The sequence below is a fragment of the Patagioenas fasciata genome, chromosome 35, assembly GCF_037038585.1.
Source record: "Patagioenas fasciata isolate bPatFas1 chromosome 35, bPatFas1.hap1, whole genome shotgun sequence".
NCBI classification, from domain to species: domain Eukaryota; kingdom Metazoa; phylum Chordata; class Aves; order Columbiformes; family Columbidae; genus Patagioenas; species Patagioenas fasciata.
Window position 1 is genome coordinate 1,464,948 of NC_092554.1, and position 19,015 is coordinate 1,483,962.

A 19,015-nucleotide genomic window follows, 5' to 3' on the forward strand; every position below is an offset into this window, starting at 1 on the left:
GCAGACAGCACCAAGGAAACAGACTGGGGACAGGTGGACAAAGACAGGCATGGCCAGCGCTCTCTGCACAACCAGCAGGCAGGTCCAGATGCATCACTTCACCCCAGGCTGGACCGAGGCACCACTGAGCCCAGCTGAGCCTTGAAGACAGAAACCCTGTGAGCAGCCTGGCTGCCTCTGAGATGACACAGATGAGGGAAGAGCCACAACCCAATACATTCAGGGCATCTTCCCACCCACCTGCAAGGCTAAACACTTGGCATGGTGTCAGGGACAGGGGAGTAGTGTGGGAGAGGTGTTGCAGGAGAAGGGAGTCCCACATAAGTCCCTGTGGCCCCACACCAGACAAAGGACGCTACAAAGAACAAAGCTTGAATGCTTTTTCTTACTTTCTAAAGTCAAAACTGAGACTGAGTCCAGCAGCCTCCCAACACACCACCATCATCCACCAGCACACGTCTTGGCACCAGGACGCAGGGCCGCGCTCTCACTCCTGGTGTGAATCTGCAGCAACTACAAGTTGGTGTTGCAGGGCCATGACACAGCACAGCTCTGCAGGCTTACAGGGGCTTTCTGCACACTTACTACAAACATTGTAGAAATAAATTTAGTCATACGTCTCCCACTGAGACCGGCAGTGATCTGAATGGCCAGCGGTTGGGCCCCCTGAAGCCCCCTCTCCAGCACCCACAGAACTGTGCTGAACTGCCAACACCAACCTTCTGTGCTATCATCTTTGCCACCACATCCCGAGCACGCACGTCGATGGTGCAAATGGTCATGATTTTCTGTCTGTCGCCCTTGGAGAGCTGCCCGATCAGCATGGTAACGAGGGTGTTCAGCTGGGTCACTTGCTTCTTGTGCTATTCCTTCATCGCATTCTCGTAGCCTTCCTCCACCCTGGCAAAGGCAATCCCAGCCTCGGTTGTCCACCAGATCTGGGTGCAGCAAAGCGCCACCTAGGGAAATAGGCTGGTTCAGTATCAGGGAAAATACCAAAGCTTCCTTATGTTCAAGAGTGTCGGATCCACAGGGAGATCAAGGATGAAACATCCGTGACATGAAATTAAGTATTTTTTCATACAGCAGTCACAGCAGACAGTACAACAAGGATCTGCTCCGTGACATTCATTTAAAACACCATATCAGTGATAGACACATTTAGCAGCTAGTTATAAGTAAATCAGCACCTTTCACATGCCTGACACAGCAGAGGAGGAAGAGTTGGAGACCACGAGGTTGTCAGAGGTGCATCTGAGGGGCTCTTCACTCTTATCAGGCCTCACCACTTTGCCTTCCTGCTGCACCTCTCACTGCTCTGGCTGTACAGACTGCACTGCCCAAGCCCCTGGGCTCTGTCACCCAACCAAGAGCCCCAACCAGAGCATGGAGCTCAGCCTGAAAACTCCATCAGGAGACCGCCAGGATAAAGGACAACTCATCCTCCCTCTCTCCTGGATAGCAAGGTGGAGGCCAGAAACATGCCTGTCCACAGCTGCTGAAAGAAGGGAAGGGCAGGACTGATGGGGAACCCAAGAGCTACCTTTCCACGAGCCAGCCTGAGTGGTGATAAGAAGCAGTGGCAGATACCTGGGCAGGATAGTCAAAGAGCCATTGTTCCCTTGGTTTTTCCTCATAAGCCATGACGGCTTCTGTCATCTCATCTCTCACAGTAGCCCTCATGCTGTCTAGTACATGACTGAGCCAGACTTCAACCTGGAAAAGAGATTAAATCCCAGTAACACATTTGCTCTTCTTAAGTGCCTTTGGTAATTAGTGAAGATAGGAAATGAGGCAAGCATCTCAGTTCTCTTTAGACTGGACATGAGGGAAAGGTTCTTCACCCAGAGGTGCTGGACACTGAACAGGCTCCCAGGGAGGTGTCACAGCCCCAACCTGACAGTGTTCAAGGAGAGACTGGGCAATGTCCTCAGACACACGGGGTGACCTGTGGGGTTGTCACTGCAGGGACAGGACTTGGACTCCATGATCCTGGTGGGTCCCTTCCAGCTCAGGACATTCTATGAGTTAACCAAACCTCACAGCCTCCTTCAGACTGGGTAGATTTGGCTAATTCTGGTACTGTAGGATTAGCATCTACTTCCAGACACCAAGAACAGAAGACAGATTTTTTTCTTGAACTCTAGCTACAGGAGGAACCAAAATGAACTCCGTCAATGAATAATTTGGTCAGGTGTGTTCCACCTCCAGGCCATGACAGAATCCCTGGTGGGATGTGGGCAGTCTGCCAGCAGCAGAAGAAAGATGCTGCCAAACTTGGGAACACAATTCCTGCTGAATTTCATATTTCACAGGCAAAGCCCTCAACAAGAAGACAGACTGAACGCAGCAAGCTCCATTGCTGGGGAGCTCAGTAGCCGGTATTACGTACTTTAGCTTCCTGTAATAGACCATGCAGAAAGGTGAAACTACCAGGATAGATAAGCTGAGCAGTAGCTTGATTCTTACATTTCATACTTTCACTCGTGGTATGAAATAATGAAGACTTGAGAAACAGGTAAAAGGCCTTCTCCTGCCAAACACACCCGTGCAGAGGTACTATGGAATAGCTTAGTCTCTTTTCAGTCTGCATCCCCTCCCTCACCGAGGATATTTGTAGCAAGCTTTAAGACCAACCTTCAAAAGGTCTTAGAAAAAATCAAATTAAAAACCTAGTCAGAAAAATGGCACAGCTCTTTCTCTCACAGTGGACTGCGACATCCACGTCCCCCCTTAGTGAGGACCTATCCAGAGTGACACGAAAGGTTGTGGTGTAAGGAGGTACTAAATCACCACCTCTTCCAGCTTTTCTCATGCACCAGGGGAGAGCAGTGAAGCTCTATGACGTCTTGGCAAGGGATCTCACACGAGGGGCAGGGGAGCAGACTCCACCGGACAGTTCTGATAGACAAGGACTTCCCTCTCACCTGCCCACTGCAGTCCCAGGGCTCGCTGAAGCTGACGGACTCCTCCTCTCTACTGTACATTCCCAGGCCAACCTTGGTTGGCTTTTGCTCAGAGTCCAGCTGGAATTTCATCCTGGCCAAGCTGTCAAAGAGTTTGGAAAGATGACGTTGCACCTGCAAAACGGGTTGTGTAAATAAAGCAACCGAGATAGGACGAGCGGAATGAAGATCACTATACATGTCACAAGCAAAATCATGTTAACAAAATATCTTGGATATTTAGGTAGCACCACATCTTCTCAAATGTGGCCAACATACTGCCAACAAAAGCCTCTTGCTGTCTCTTGTAATACTTCCACCTATTTCTACGTAATTTAGAAAACAGAGATGCCTTAATAAATCATGTTTCTCCATTGGGAAATCTTCCATACAGAGCAAAAGCATAGAAAACATTGAAACACCTCATGACTCCTACCCCAAATTTCCCTACATGTAGTGATGAGAAGTCTGTAGCCATTTCTCCACCTCATCCTATTCTCAGCACAACGTGGAGTTTTCTTCACTATGAACTTTCCTGTTTTTCCACTACTAGAAACTGATTTTGTGCTAGTGAAATATCCTAAATTCTCTTTCATGGAGAAGAAAGATCTTTATTTCTGCCTAAGACCTATGATAAACAGCCCAGACCTCCTATAGAACAACCATGTTCACCAAAAGCACTCTTCCAGAAGGAAAAGAATAATTCAGTTCTTTCCTGTTCACCTCCATCTGAGTCTGCAAAGCCAACAGGGAGATGCTGTGGGCTCTCAACATCAGCATCTGCCTGCTGGGAGCTGAGCAGGTCACCAGCACTTCTTCCAGACCACTGCGTAACACACAACTGCATCACTGCGCGCCCCACGCCAATGAAGGTGAGATTCTCCTAGGATTGACGTCCCCACAGAAAGGGGAAGCTCCCAAAGCAGTCCCAGACAGGAGCTGCCTCTCTCAATTACAGCAGAGAGGTAGAAAAACTCCCATAGGGGAGATGAGAAATGAGGGAAAGGGACCTGGGGGTCCTGGGGACAGCAGGGTGACCATGAGCCAGCACTGGGCCCTTGTGGCCAGGAAGGCCAATGGTACCTGGGGTGGGTTAGAAGGGGGTGGTCAGTAGGTCAGAGAGGTTCTCCTGCCCCTCTGCTCTGCCCTGGGGAGACCACACCTGGAATATTGTGTCCAGTTGTGGCCCCTCCGTTCCAGAAGGACAGGGAACTGCTGCAGAGAGTCCAGCGCAGCCACCAAGATGCTGAAGGGAGTGGAGCATCTCCCGTGTGAGGAAAGGCTGAGGGAGCTGGGGCTCTGGAGCTGGAGAAGAGGAGACAGAGGGGGGACTCATTCATGTTTACAGATATATAAAGGGGCAGTGTCAGGAGAATGGAGCCAGGCTCTCCTCAGTGACAACCAGTGACAGGACAAGGGGCAATGGGTACAAACTGGAACACAGGAGGTTTCACTTAAATTTGAGAAGAAACTTCTTCTCAGTGAGGGTGTCAGAGCCTGGCCCAGGCTGCCCAGGGAGGTTGTGGGGTCTCCTTCTCTGCAGACATTCAAACCCGCCTGGACCCCTTCCTGTGGAACCTCAGCTGGGTGTTCCTGCTCCATGGGGGGATTGCACTGGATGAGCTTTCCAGGTCCCTTCCAACCCTGACATTCTGGGATTCTGCGTGAGATGCCCAATGCTCTGATGCTTTCAGAGAAGGAAGGGTGGAGGTGGATTTGTCCATCTAATTCTGACTCACTGACTCACAAAGAACTACAACCCTCCCTCTCATGAGCTGTGCTGCAAGTGGACGCAGCTTCTCACACACATACAAGCAGGGCCAAACCCTGGGAGGTGCTAAGTGACTCTGAGAAGCACAGGGCACTCAGCACCCCCCCAGATCACAGAATCATTTTGGGTGGAAGAAACCCTCAGGATCAAGTCCAGCCATACCCTAGCTCTGGCACTAATCCATGTCCCTAAGAACCTCGTCTAAATGTCTTTTAAACCCCTCCAGGGATGGTGACTCCAGCACTGCCCTGGGCAGCCTGTTCCCATGCCCCACAGCCCTTTCTGGGAAGAATTTTTTTACAATATCCAATCTGAACCTCCCCTGGCACAACTTGAGGCCATTAAGCGTATCTTGAGGCCATAAGCTTATCTCTTTTCAAACCGTAAGTAAACCGTAGAAACTTTTTCTTACATGTAGAAGCTTCTGGTCACAAATCCCCAGCTGCCCCTTCCCAGACCCTGTCCAGTCTGGAGGGTTCGGACACAACCCCAGCACTTGCTGCGATCCTGCTGCCAGAGCCCGAGCGCACCTGAATCTGCACAAGTTCAGCACCCAGTTCACGAGGATAATGTCATTGTGTATTTAATCCTCCTTTAGGAATCATCAGACTTTGAAACTACATTGGGAAGGCTGAGAGTGTATCTATGTATGATACTGCTTGACATTTACTTTGATTTTACTGCAAATACTTTTGAATAACAGAAAACACCAGGAATTTCTTCTTACTCAACAGAGCATTTCAACACAGTATCTTTGCTTCCTGTGTTTTTCTTTTCCTCTTCATTTTAAATATCAATCAACTATGTATTTATGATACTCTGTGGGCTGAAATCACCCAGCAGCAGACACAGATAGAAGCAGCGTTAAAGGTTAGAGGGAAACAACAGCATTTCCAAATACACATGCAAACCTGCTCCATTCCTGTGCTCACATCAATACTGAAAATGGTGGAAAGCCTGAAGAAAGTGAAAATACTCGCTACCAAAAGACAGAATTAGGACTTTGTTCATCATCCAACACTCGCCTTTTGCTGTGAACGTTTTGACTGGTTTTATGCACCAACCTCTGAATAAAAGATGCGTCCCAAACAAGGCCAAGCAGAGCTGTGCGGGGGTGGGTGGCAACCCAAGGAAGTCCTGCCTTGGCCACAGCCACTGTCTGACCACCAGCTGTCTTACCTCTTCCAGGCTGTGTTCTGCTCTTCCCCTGTGAACAGGCCATCCCAAAGACCTTTGCATGGGGGAAGGAAGAAGTGGCTGACTAGCAGATGTCTCCTCTGCCTAAAAACAGAGACGTCTCCAAGCCCTCGGTTGTCAACACTGTCACATTTGAATGATCGGTCTGTGGCTCTTTCAACAACAGATGCTGTTTGCTGGCATCCCAGCTTGGGGAACCAAGCTCAGCAACAAGGTTTGGCTGAGATCCTCAAGAAATGGTTTCCCCCAACCTCACTGTATCCCAGCAGAAACAAACCCACTGTTTTTATGGTATCAAGAACATAGCTCTGCTCTGTGCAGTGCTTTCAGAACCATCTGCAAGCATCACCAGGGACAGATGGGACAACATACGGTGTGCGCATTGCCTTTCAGAGACGACAGATGAAGGCCAGCAGTGGAAGAGTTATTGTTAATCCAAGTGAGGGTGGGAGAAAAGGCACTCAAGAAAGGATAAGCTACAGCTGAGTCCCTAGACAGCATCTTCCACCCTGACATTACTGACAGCTGGAAAATGTGAAGGTGACATAGTGCAAGGCTTACCAGCTGTGGGTTGGTGCCATTGGAAAGAATATCCAATCAATCTGCTGAAGAAACAAAGTAAAATCTGGGAAAGGCCAATCTTTTCATGTCCAAATATTCAGCCAAAGCCTTCTCACACAGGGACAACCTGGGGAGAAGAGCAGAAAAATAGAGCCCAGGACAGGCGGGTGAATATCCTTTAATGTGTCGTGCTACAGTTTGGGTTATCGAGCAGATTCTCCCCTCCCATGGGGAAATGCCAGACATGAGCTGAGCCTGCAGGCTGGTCCTTTACAGCATTTTCCAAATAGATAACAAAGCACATAGTAACTCATAGATCTCTCTCCACTCCCAAGGGTCAAACAGACAAAGAGTCAGAGAATCCTCACCAAAAAGCAGAAACACAGGTGGAAGAAGAGGCTAGAAAGGCTTTGCAGTCTGACTTACTGTTTTAGACAAGCTCTCAACTGCCACAGGTGATTTCACACTAGGATGAAAGTTTCCAAAACTGCTTTTATTCTAACGAGCACATTTTAAAGTCTGATTCAAACCTACTCAGCTTTTTGTGCTTGTGAAGCCTGAAAAGAAACTTGTTTGCTCCGTTCTAAAATGAATCTCTCAGTGTTTACATGTTAAACTGCTGCTGAGCTTTCAAAGTTCATAAATAACATGCAGTTAGTCCTCTGTGGGGAACACGGGCCTTATCTGTTTAGGAAGTAAAATTAGATCTCTATTTTAAATGGATAGTTATTACTGACACAACAGCTATCACGTTAACTTGTTAGGTGTGTTCCAGGTAGAGTAGCTCATATGTTAGGTGAGAACTGTATCCATCTCTGGACATTAAGGTCTTTCTCAGGGAGTTTAGTTATACCATCTGTGAAGGGTACACACACAAAGATAATTTTGTTAATTAAAGCACACGGGATCAGCTCTGCTGCAGATATCCCTGCTTGGACTGCTAAATAGATATTTAAGACACCAAATTTGGGGTGGCAGTGAGGCCACATGTTATTAAAACCAACTGAGTGCCTAGCTTTGTATGTGTGCAAATCAATATTCAAGATAAGAGTTTGCACATACGCAAAGCCAGAATCCACCTTGGGGGCTTCAGGGTGATGGATCATGAATAAAAAGACTCAATGTGTGAATGCAAAGAACGCACAGTCCAGAAGGAAAGCCTTGGAGCACAGGTTAAACCAACTTATTAGAGCTGATCCCAGTCTCTGACAAAATCCTGGGACTGAAGTTGTACCTACCTACTCTGAATGTCCTCCAGCTGTTGGGACAGACCTGGTTTATTGGTGGCCTCAACCACATTTGGGGTTTTCTGAGTTTCATAGGCCAGTTCTTTAAAGTCCACATCAATCCCTTCAAAGCGTTTGGAGTCCTAAAAAGCAACACAAACATGTTCATGGTAAAACATGGATTTTGTGCTAAAGGTCTCCATCCTCTGGGTGCTGTCTTTGGGTTGAGGGGAAAACCTTCTGTCCAGTGCAGACAGGGACCCCTCCACCATTCCAGAATGGCTCTTCCACTGACTTGCCTGAAACTAGTCTGCAAACAGGCACTTGCCTTCTTGTCACTGTATCCCAAAGGGGTTGTGGATAAAGTGCTCCATGCAGGAGGCAATGTCTAGGACCAACCATTTTCATGGGATTTAATTCCCCTTGGAAAACCTCATAAATCTCTCTCTCCCATGTCCAGGTGAAGTACCAAGTTTCCCTGGCTGCAGCAGCAGGAGATGCTCCCACACCGTGGAAAGGCTCCCAGCCTCATGTGAGTGCGCTCCTCCCCTCCTGCTACAGCACAGGAATCCCAACACCCATCCACAAAACGGGTACGATGACTCTTGTAGAGGAGAGCCCTTCCTTGCCTTCAATGAGGGTATGGAAACCCCATGTCAGCACCGGAGGCCCACATCAACAATTATGCTCCATATCTAACAGGGACTCTGAATTTCTGGAGCTAAACACTGAAGAATAAAGCAAGCTATGTTCAAAACATCTCTGCTCCTCCCTTCTTCCCAGGTCAGGCCTCCTAAGTGAGGCGGGACACTGAACAAGTGTTCCAAGCAGTCCAGGTAACACTTCCACGCTACCCTGTGTTCAGCCCCAGGAGCAAGGCTCCATCTGGAAGGTTGAGCCCTCCCTACACTCACGCCACAGATCCAGCTCCAGGTGAGCATCCCACAGCCTGTCAGCACATCCCCCCAGCCCTGGATGCATCCTGAGGGTGCTCAGCTACAGAGACTTTGAGCTTCAGTCTTTCTTTTACGGAAGAGAAGCTGCTGACTGAGCCACCTGTGTCCCTGGAGCCAAGAGGGCCCCGTGTCCTGGTGCATCCAGCACGGCACGGCCAGCCAGGCAGGGAGGGGATTGTCCCGCTCTGCTCTGTGCTGGGGCGGCCTCACCTGCAGCATTCACTGTGTGCAGGGCTGGGGACACAGGAGAAAAGGAGATAAAGCTACTGGAGGGTGTCCAGAGGAGGGACATGAACTTGGTGAAGGGTTCGGAGGGGAAACCGTATGAGGAGCGGCTGAAGTCCCTGGGTTTGTTCAGCTGGAGCAGAGCAGACTGAGGGCAGAGCTCATGGGGCTGCAGGTTCCTCAGCAGAAGCAGGAGGGGCAGGGCTGAGCTCTTCTCTGTGACAGTGACAGAACCCAGGGAATGGCAGAAGATGTGCCAGGGAGGGCAGTGGGACATGAGGAAAAGGTTCTTCACCCAGAGGTGCTGGACACTGAACAGGCTCCCAGGGAGGGGTCACAGCCCCAACCTGACAGTGTTCAAGGAGAGACTGGACAACGTCCTCAGACACATGGGGTGAATTGTGGGGTGTCCTGTGCAGGGACAGCAGTTGGACTTGACAATCCTGATGGGTCCTTCCAAGTCAGGACATCCTATGGTTCTATGGTTCATACCACTGCCAGACAGCTACTGAGATGCAGACAGCTGCCCAGCAGGATGCAAATGTAAATCATGATGCAATTTCATACATGACATTAGATAGCTCCTGGATATTAAGAGCTTGCTGGCACATGGTACAGCCTCAGGGCACTGGTTATCAGCACCTGTATATATTGCCCAGTGAGCGAGGTGTGCCCAGAATCATAGAATCATTTAGCTGGAGGAGACCATTGAGATCACTGAGTCCAACCATAACCTAAATCTAGTACTAAACCATGTTCCTCATCTATACATCTTCCAGGGATGGTGACTCCAGCACTGCCCTGGGCAGCCTGTTCCAATGCCCCACAGCCCTTTGGGGAAGAAATTGTTCCCCAGATCCAACCTCAGCCTCCCCTGGCGCAACTTGAGGCCGTTTCCTCTGCTCCTGGCGCTTGTTCCTGGGGAGCAGAGCCTGACCCCCCCTGGCTCCAAGCTCCTTTCAGGCAGTTCAGAGATCAGAAGGTCTCCCCTCACCTCCTGTTCTCCAGCTGAACCCCCCAGGTCCCTCAGCCGCTCCCATCACACTTGTGCTCCAGCCCCTCACCAGCTCCGTTCCCTTCTCTCAACTTGCTCCAGCACCACAAGGGCTTTCTTGGTGTGAGGGGCCAAAAACTGCCCCCAGGACACTCAGCACAGCGTGCTCTCTGAAGCAGGTGGAGGAACAGTCCAAGCAGAGCAGAGTGCAGGGTTGGAGACAGAACAGTGTGTTGTCCAGGGGTCAATGGGCTGCGCACATCCCCTCGTGGGTGTTCGTCCCACAGTGGTGCTGTCAGCGATGCTGCTCGTGAACAGGGACGGGGGTCACACAGCCAACTGTGGGTCACTCGTGAGTGAAAGGCAGGTTCCTCCACAGGGCTGCGAGTGGTCCAGCGGGGCCAGGAACAAGCTTGGAAGATTTTCTAAATAATCAAGAGAATAGGGAATAAGACTGGAAGCTGGACTCAAAGACAGCCCTGAGGAGGTCACAACCCTGAGGAGGGCATCAGTGACAACTCTGCTCAATTTTCTGAAGCTGAAGTGGGAGAAGAGCTGCTCTCCCGCTGCACCAGCACTGGAGGCAGGGAAGCGGATACTGCAAAGCTGCCTGGTCCAGCTCTGATTTGACAATTTGCACCATCTGAGTAATTATCTCCGTCTTCTCCCCTCCAAGGAAAGAGGGAACATGCCTGTATCACTGAAGGAAGCCAGCAGCCTCCTGCTCAGCCTCCAGGAACTCTGCATCTGCTGTGCAATGGTGGAGGGGAGGAAAAACAGTTTCTCAGCAGGGTTCAGGCACAACCAACAGTACAAAAACAGCCTGGGGCAACACTGGGGAAACTGCTGTAGCATTAAGGGAGCCTCCAAGAAAGCAATGCAGCAAGAGAACAGTCCTGCTTGGGGGAACACGGCAATATAGACAACCTTCTTCTGTGTAATGGAGGCTCTTCTTCAACGCTTTCCACACAGGAAAAATAGGATTTGGGATTTCATACCTTAGGAAGCTGTGCCCGTATATCTTCTGAGCCTATGAATATGCTCTCCAAGTGAGACCACGTACGCTGCACTTCGAACCAGAGAGAAATGACGGAATCTGTTGTGGACAGCTTCCTCTGCCATACGGACACTTCCTCCAAGAAGAAAGCAATACATTTGGATGTCATTAAATTCTGCAGCTGCACCTGGTTGTCTTCTAAAGTTTCTATGAGTTCCTCGTCTGACTTCAGCAACGGGATGTTCGTCCGGGGGTGAGGCTCATACTGAAACTCCATGGTGCTCCAACTCATTTTTAGCTCCTTCAGGACTTTCTCCATACTCATTTCTCGTACCGCTTTGTCCACAATGCCACGAACCTCATCCTCAAAGTTATGGAGGTTGAGCTTCAGGAGGTCAGCCAGCGCGGTGTCCGAGTCCATCACAAACCTCACACCCGTCACCTGCATCAGCTGAGTCCAGTGCCTTTCCCTAATGGCGGGATTTTGAAGTTCTGCCACAGCTTTCAGGGCCGTCAGCATGTTCTTCACCTTGCTGTCCAGCCCAGTGAAAGCATCCCACGCCCTCACCTCCTTATCCAAATTCCGAATCTCTCTTGCAAACTTTTTACACTCCAGATCCATGTTTTCCACGTTAATATCCGCCCATTTGGTGGTCTGCCAGTCATCAAGGCAAGTGCCCACAAGGGAGATCATATCCCAGAGCTCTTTGAGAAGACACAGCTCCTTTCGGCACTGCTTCAGTTGTTTATAGTCTGGCACTATGACTTCAAACAGACCAGCTGATTCATAAATCGAGGTCATGGCTGACTCCATTTGTTTAATCTCAATGTGCTTTGTATCCAGCAGTTGATAAGGCTTTTTGGGGTCAAACCTAGAAAGAAACGTTTATTCTTCATAAGTGATATTGTAACAACTTCTAAAGAAAACATAAAACAAATGGTGCCTCTGAGACACAAAGCAGACATGATACATCTATAGTACCCGTTGATGGTGCAGCCACATGGCACTGCTGACAACCCCTTTAAGCAATATTGTGCACTCAGCATCCAGATTGAATCTCTTGCTAACACCTTACAGTGTTTGCAGGGACAAAACACCCAGGGCATAACAGATACAACACCGTGAGCAGGTAGGAAATGTATGCAAGGGTTCAAGAACACATCCTCAGGACACTCCGAGATGATCCCATGAAGCTTTTCTTCCTCAGGGCTTCTCTGATGTTATAATTTCACTGTACCTGAATGGTGCTTCTTTCCGAAATCGCTCTCTGAATCTGTGTTGCTCAACATCAAACGCCGCACAGCTCTTGCGCACAACTGTCATTTCGTTCGCCTGCAGAGGAGCCACACGCTGCTTCACAGCTATCGCCAGCTTCTTTATATTGTTCCATTTTTCTGGCAGCTCCTGCAAGCAAAATTTAAATGACGGTAGGCAGTATTTGCTATTTGATATAAGATGTGACTGATCTGTTTATGGACAATCACAGAACAGGAAAAGCAACAGATTCCATGCCTAAAACTGCAAGGAAGTTTTGTTGTGATGCAAAAGCTAAACACAATTTGGGATAAAACTTATCAGTTATCCACAATTTTGAAGACGAATGAAGACTGAGACTTTAAAACTGACTGCTCTGATTGCAAAAACATGTTAAATAACTTCAGAAGAAGGGTCCCAGACCAGATCCTGGGCTCCCAGGATGGCTCGGTGGTTGAGAGAGCACAGTTCTCCTGACACCGAGCCCAGCGGGACCCAGAGCTGGCTGGAGGCAGGAGGGTGGGCTGAGGATGCAAGTTCATCAGATCGTCCGGCTTCCCAGAGCTAATTAAGAAACAGAGCCTGGGAAATTTCCAGCCAGCTCTTAGAGCAGAAGATATTATGCCAGAAGGACTTCTACAGAGCTTTCTGGGGCAAATCCCTCCAGCCTGCCTGTATAATATTAGTACTAAATAAGACAGTTTCTTTCTCAGGCCTGCATCCAAGCTGCTGGTGCACAGCACTGCTAACAATCCACCCTTTGCACCTGGGATTTTATTCAGAAAGAGATTTGATTTCTTCTCTTCTCACTAGACTTCTCGAGCCAAATCCTCACCCCAGACAGTGACACCAGCCAGGGCTCTGCTGTCCTCAAGTCCCACAGCTTTGCTCTCCCACTTCCCCAGGTACTGTGCCAGCCTACAGGAAAGACTTTGGGCTTCTTTTCATCCCAGTGCACATAGTTGAGAAGACTAATGGAGATGCACCAACACTATGCAAAGAAGCGAAATAACCTGGAGGCAGCAGAGGCGGCCAGAGCAGGGCCAGTCCCTCCTGAGGGGTCTCTTTCTGGCACTTCATGTTCCAGTCTCTGTAGAAATCACTATCCATGACCATAGCAGGGCACACATGGAGCTGCTTCCTTGTCCTTCTCATACAAACTATCAGCTCCAGCCCATCCATCTTCATGGCCATGGAGGGAGCGGTACCTGGAGGAACTTACTTTGGTTTTCCTACTGTGTACAGCAGTGAATGAATTATTCAACTATGTGTTGCTGTCACTTGCCAGAAAGAACGAAACTGTTTCGTTATCTCCTCCATCTGAATGGCTGCCCTGCATACCTCATTTCTTCTGTCAGAAAAATAAATCAGTTGTTCAAATCTACACGCACAAACAGGCACCAAGCAAGCGGCTCTTGGGCAGAGGAATCAGCAGAGCTGGGTTCCCCATAGCACCATTTTTTATGCTGAACTGAAGCTGCTGTAGCAGCCAAAACATTCATTTAATGCAGCTCTTCTGTTTTTCAGGGTGTCTGTAGGAATCCAGTTATCTTTAGGACCCTTACCCGTGTCAGATTTGGTGATACAACCATCCGTGGATCACGGCTGCACCAGCAGAAAACTGGGGGATTGCTAAACCCCGCTCAGGTCCCATCCAAGCCTGCAGCAGAGGGAGGAACTTCTCCCCAAAAAGCTCTGCCTTAAACCTGGTGTCCCACACAGAGCCCTCTGCACACAACGCCCCGTGACTAAGGGGTATCCATCAGTATGTAGCCACACGCTCCTCCACCGTAACATGGTGACTGCTGCCAGTTCCCCAAGGCTGGCTGGGCATCCCACAGGCTTTTCCAACCTTCACCTCATGGTCCCCTGTCCAGAAATGAGAAGAATTCCCCAAAGAAAAATTGATTCATCAGGGCCAGATGTGGAAAGGTGCTGAAATACTTTCATAACGTGCTCCCAGTGATGTCCTTTGGGTCAAGCAGATTGGGTGTTATAGACCTAGTGGAGGACTGAAGTCCTATGAGAAGGCGACTCCTCTGCCAACATTATCCTTCCCATCTCCACAGTTGCCAAGAACTGGCTTATTTAAAAATAATTATAATTCAAACTAATTAACAGATGTATTTGAAAACGCATTAATTTTTTTCAAGAGTAATCGCTGAGAGTTGGAGCAGGCAATTCTATGTTTTTCATACATAACAAAAGGCTTAATCTCTGCTTTAAAAGAAAAACCTCAATATAACTCCAAAATTTAGAGCTATTAAGGCACATCCCACAATAGTAAAATACTATCCACTGAGGCCCTCTAATGACAGGGAGTGGGGCTTTAAATATTCCTGCAATGCTCTTAAGCTCATACTCTTTGACGCTGGCTACTTGGCAAACCGCCGTGTCCACCGCAGCTTTTCACCCACCTCCAGTTGCTTATAGACTTCCTCCGGCAGCTCTTGCTCGTACGTCTTCAGCAGTTCGACGGTTTGCTTCAGGGGCTCGAACATGGCATCGGTGACACTGTGCCTTTCCTTAACGGCCAGGAGATGCCCCATGATCTCCACCAAACCATCATAATCGCCTTTTTCAACCTTTTTGCTCAAACCTTTGTCAGCAGTTTTTATGAACTCGTCCAGGTCAGACAAGCTGTAGAACACAAAACAGGAAAGCACCAAATGAGAGCAGTTCCTACCGGAATCATCCAGGCAGCTGGACTGGCACGGAGAGGGAAAGGCCTGGCTAACTCTGCCCATCACATGGCAACATGCTGAGGGCATCAGAACCACAGTTCATGCTCACAGGGATCCATAGATGTGGTACAGCTTCCTGTGAGGAACGGATAAATGGGTTGGGACTTCACAGCTTGGAGAAAAGGCATTTGAGGAGCACAAGTCTTACGAGGAGCAGCTGAGGGAGCTGGGGCTGTTCAGCCTGGAGAACAGGAGACGAGGGGAGACCTGATCTCTGCAACTGTCTGAAAGGAGGTTGGAGCATGGAGGGGGTTGGTCTCTTCTCTCAGGTAGCAAGTGATAAGATAAAATGGCCTCAAATTTCTCCAGGGGAGGTTCAGATTGGGTATTAGGAAAAAAATTATTCACAGAAATGGCTGTCGGGCCTTGGAACAGGCTGCCCTGGGCAGTGGTGGAGTCACCATCCCTGGAGGGGTTGGATAGACATATAGATGAGGTTCTCAGGGACATGGGGTAGTGCCAGAGTTAGGTTATGGTTGGACTCTGTGATCTTGATGGTCTCTTCCAACCAAACAGATTCTATGACTCTATCCTATGATTCTATAAGGGAGACCTGTGAGCTCGGGTCTGTGGTCTGAAGAGAGTGAATTTGAAAGGACAGTTTTCATGTCATCTCTTCCAATACAAGAATTCAACAAATGAACCTGGTAGGTTGTAAAGCTACAACAAACAGGGATTCTTCTTCGCACGCTGCCTTATTTCAGAGGGTAAGTCTCTGCTGCAGAAGGATGCAGATGTTAAAAATTCACAGCGGTTCAGAAAAGCAACCGAACATTTGTGGGAGAAAAAAAAATCCATCCAGGTCTTTAGATACAAAGGTACAACCCATGACTCTCAAAGTCCTCAGGTATGAATGGTTAGAGACAAGGAGACTATTTGGGGGAAGTTTCCCTACCTGCTTCTTGATCTCACCAGCTGCTGGACACTGTTAGCAGAGCTTGATGGGCTCCTGGATCTTTGGTCCTTTCCATTCCTCCCTTCTCAAAACGCTTCCTTTTGAAGTGCCCGCTTAAATTCTGTGGATGCTGCTGGACCAAAACAGAGCCCTAAACACTTCACCTATTAAAGACTAAACTGCTGAGTCAGGAGCTCTTAATAAGAACTCCTAAATGCCTGTTCTAACCTATGCAAAAACCTCTTTGCACAGGAATCATCGTGCTGAAAAGAACACAAGAGATCACAGCAGCCACCACACGCAGCAGCCTTCACTAGTACATATGTCTGTAAATATTTCTTCGTAAGCATCCAAGCCCTGTGGCATCCTTCAGCTGCTACTACTCAAATAAATCACCTAACACATCATCCTGCAGAGACCAGGCGGCTGAGCAGCTATTCAGAGCAGGGAACACATGTTAATTCAAAACTTACATCCAAAGCTCCTCCTTTTTGTAACCTTGAAACTGCCTCCCCATGACTGCTCATGCCAGGCAACCCAAATTACTTTTTTTACAGAGAGTGCACTCAAAAGAGCACTGCATTTAGAAACGGAGCAAGTATCTCATGGCATTAATGCAGCTTTACTGATGGCAAATTCAACAAAATAAGCATAGAGCCCTAGAAGAGATTAGATTAGTTGGACCAGGATGAACAGACAAACAGACATCCTGTCCAACACCACACAGTAGGTCGTAGGAGCATCAGCTCGCAGGATGTCGATGGTACCGAGTTCGTGGAACTGTTTGCACTTTACACACTCAGCTGGACCAGCTGCTCCCAGCAGAGACGAGGGGATGAAAGTTAGCAGAGATGCGATGGAGCTGGCAGGGGGTGTGTGCCCCCTCCTCTTGCTCCTGTATTAGCCTTTTGCTTATCAGTGTGAAATGATAAAGCCCAGCCAACACAAGAGAAACCCACTTTGGTTCTGGGAAGAAGAGGTAGAACGGTTCCTACCTGTGCATGACGTGGTCCATGAGATGCTGCTTGAACACCAAGCTCCACCGTTTAATCACATTCAGCAGAGACGCTTTGAAAGGCCGAGCATCAACTTTCATCCAACTCTGGAAAATGCTGATGGGCTCGATGCGATTCACCTCCTCATAGATCTTCTCGTAGGAGTCAATCTGCTCTCGGAACTGCTGCAGCGTGGGAGGTGACTCAGGGACCCCGTTCTCTGCATGGGCCTCGATTTCTGCCGCAGTGAGAATGTGCCCGTAGAGGAGGAACTGGCGGAAGAACTCCTTTCTGTCCTCCCCGTACAGGTAGGAGTAGTGGTCGAAGGCACTGCGGTAATCACAGCAGGCCGCCATCACGGCCTGCACACGCCCCATCAGCTCATGGCGCATGTCGGCCAGGTCAGCCATGTCCTCCATGTCAGCCTGGAGAGAAGAGGAGAGGAGCTCGCAGCGATACGGGGGCAGCGTGGCACCTCCTCACTGCCACACAGCGTGAGGGAGCTCCACAGCCACGGACCTGGTAGTGGAGGAAGCCGCTGTGCTCAGCCAGCCTGGGCACCAGCGATGAGATCCGGTAGATGTCGTTGAGAAGACCTTCCACCACGTCGTAGAAGCCATCGTTTGTGCCAGGGTCCAAGGAGGGTTGAAATATCAAATCTGGGATCACCAAATCCAGCTGCACCTCAAACAGGGGAGGAAGCCCTGCCTTGGGATCTGGTAGGGAAGAACAGAGGTGCCAGGTTATTTTTGAAGGGGAGAAAAGTGATCTAGAGCCACCACTAACATCCCACCACAAGACACACACATGCCCCACAGGGACACCAGGCAGGTGGGACACCCACTCGCTGGGTCCAGTGACATTGTGTCTGCACACAACGCAGAGGGGAGGCTGCCAAACCAGCTGGTGTTCTGGTACCCACAGGAGATACTGGAGAACAGATGAGACACAAGTGATTTAAGGACCGGAAAAATGCTGTGGAGGGAAGCCTTAAAGAGACCAGGCTCTTCAGCTAATCAAAAGGGAGTCTGAGAGCTGAACAATTACAGCGCATAAGTACTTAAAGAGGAGAAAAACAACAGGAACCAAGAGGCTCTTTAATTTAGTGGAGAAAGGCATGAAAAAATAAAACACCAACTGGTTTCACAAATGTGAAATTCTGTGCTTGTTTTTAACAAGATGGTGAGGAACTGGATGCAATTCTCCAGCTCAGTGTGCCTCCACATCCAGGAGGGAAGCGTTCTGAAGATGTGCTTTAGCTGGACACAGCTGCTCTCAGCAGAGTGACCCTCCGTGGCAGCCTTAGGCAGGAGCTCTGCTTTGGTGACCCCTCTCCTCACTCCTCAGTGATGGAGGTTTTTCTTTCATGTCTTTCATCCACAGAACCAACTCTTGAGACTCTCCACAAACGAAAGGTTGTGTCACCTTGATGCTTTGTGCATGGGAGGTCAGGAGATGGCTGATGCCCAAGAACAGACTTGGAATGATGCCTCAATTTTGTCTGTTCACAAATCCCAGCAAATGGTGCACAGTCATCTCTGTCCCTTCCCTTGAGCAAGGCTTTGCTCCAGTGACCAGGGGACAGAGTTACCCTCTGAGTCTGGAGGCTCCTCCAGCACTTGCTGTAGACAATGCAAGAGGCAGAGTAGAAAGACCACCACAAGTCAAAGCACAAAACAGAAACTTCCTTTTGGTGAGACTGAAGATGGTATCACGGCCAGAGCTGAGGAACCAGCAGTTACCTGTGTTTTCGAGGAGGTACTTGAGTGAGCACTCAATGGCAGTGAAGAATCCATCCAGAACTATCTCATCCACGTCATCCACATAGGCCTTCCAGATGTCAGATGCTGGGTCTGCAAGTAAGAGGCTCTGGTTTTCCTGGAAGAAAAAGACGACACTTTGAAATACAGCGGGGCTGAGTCTGTCCTACAAGAGCTGCCCACAGCTGAGGACTCATGGCAATGAGCACACAGGTACCAGCCCTGCGGGGGGAGAGAAACCAGACAGACGGATGTTGCTGCTGGTAGCATGGCCACAATTTTCTCCTTCTGTCAAGGGCTGCTTTGTCATCTGAAGCAACTCAAAATAATCACAAGGTAAAAATGGAGTGCGTGAGAGACTTAGCAGCCCTGCAACCTTCTCCTCCCTCTTCTCTGAGGCCAAAGGGCTCAAGGGTGCTTTGCAGACCTGGGCCAAAGGCTCATCCCAATGCATGAAGCCTCAGTCCTTGTGGCCTGTATAATGTTACCTCGGG

General features: G+C 49.2%; 2 protein-coding genes across 3 annotated transcripts in view; both read right to left on the minus strand.

Moving 5' to 3' along the window:
* Positions 1-19,015, minus strand: part of LOC139826096 (dynein axonemal heavy chain 9-like) — a 69,770-nt gene that overhangs the window by 23,345 nt on the left and 27,410 nt on the right. The gene's annotated exons all lie outside the window — the stretch shown is intronic.
* Positions 702-18,718, minus strand: LOC139826105 (dynein axonemal heavy chain 9-like). The gene is made up of 12 exons (XM_071801051.1): positions 18,705-18,718; positions 18,504-18,658; positions 17,281-17,477; positions 16,762-17,186; positions 14,545-14,767; positions 12,111-12,277; positions 10,874-11,744; positions 7,713-7,843; positions 6,475-6,601; positions 2,928-3,080; positions 1,591-1,716; positions 702-959 (listed from the first exon to the last, which is right to left on the minus strand). The coding sequence occupies exons 1-9, from the start codon at positions 18,716-18,718 to the stop codon at positions 6,511-6,513; spliced, it is 2,274 nt and encodes a 757-aa protein (XP_071657152.1). The 3' UTR covers positions 702-959; positions 1,591-1,716; positions 2,928-3,080; positions 6,475-6,510.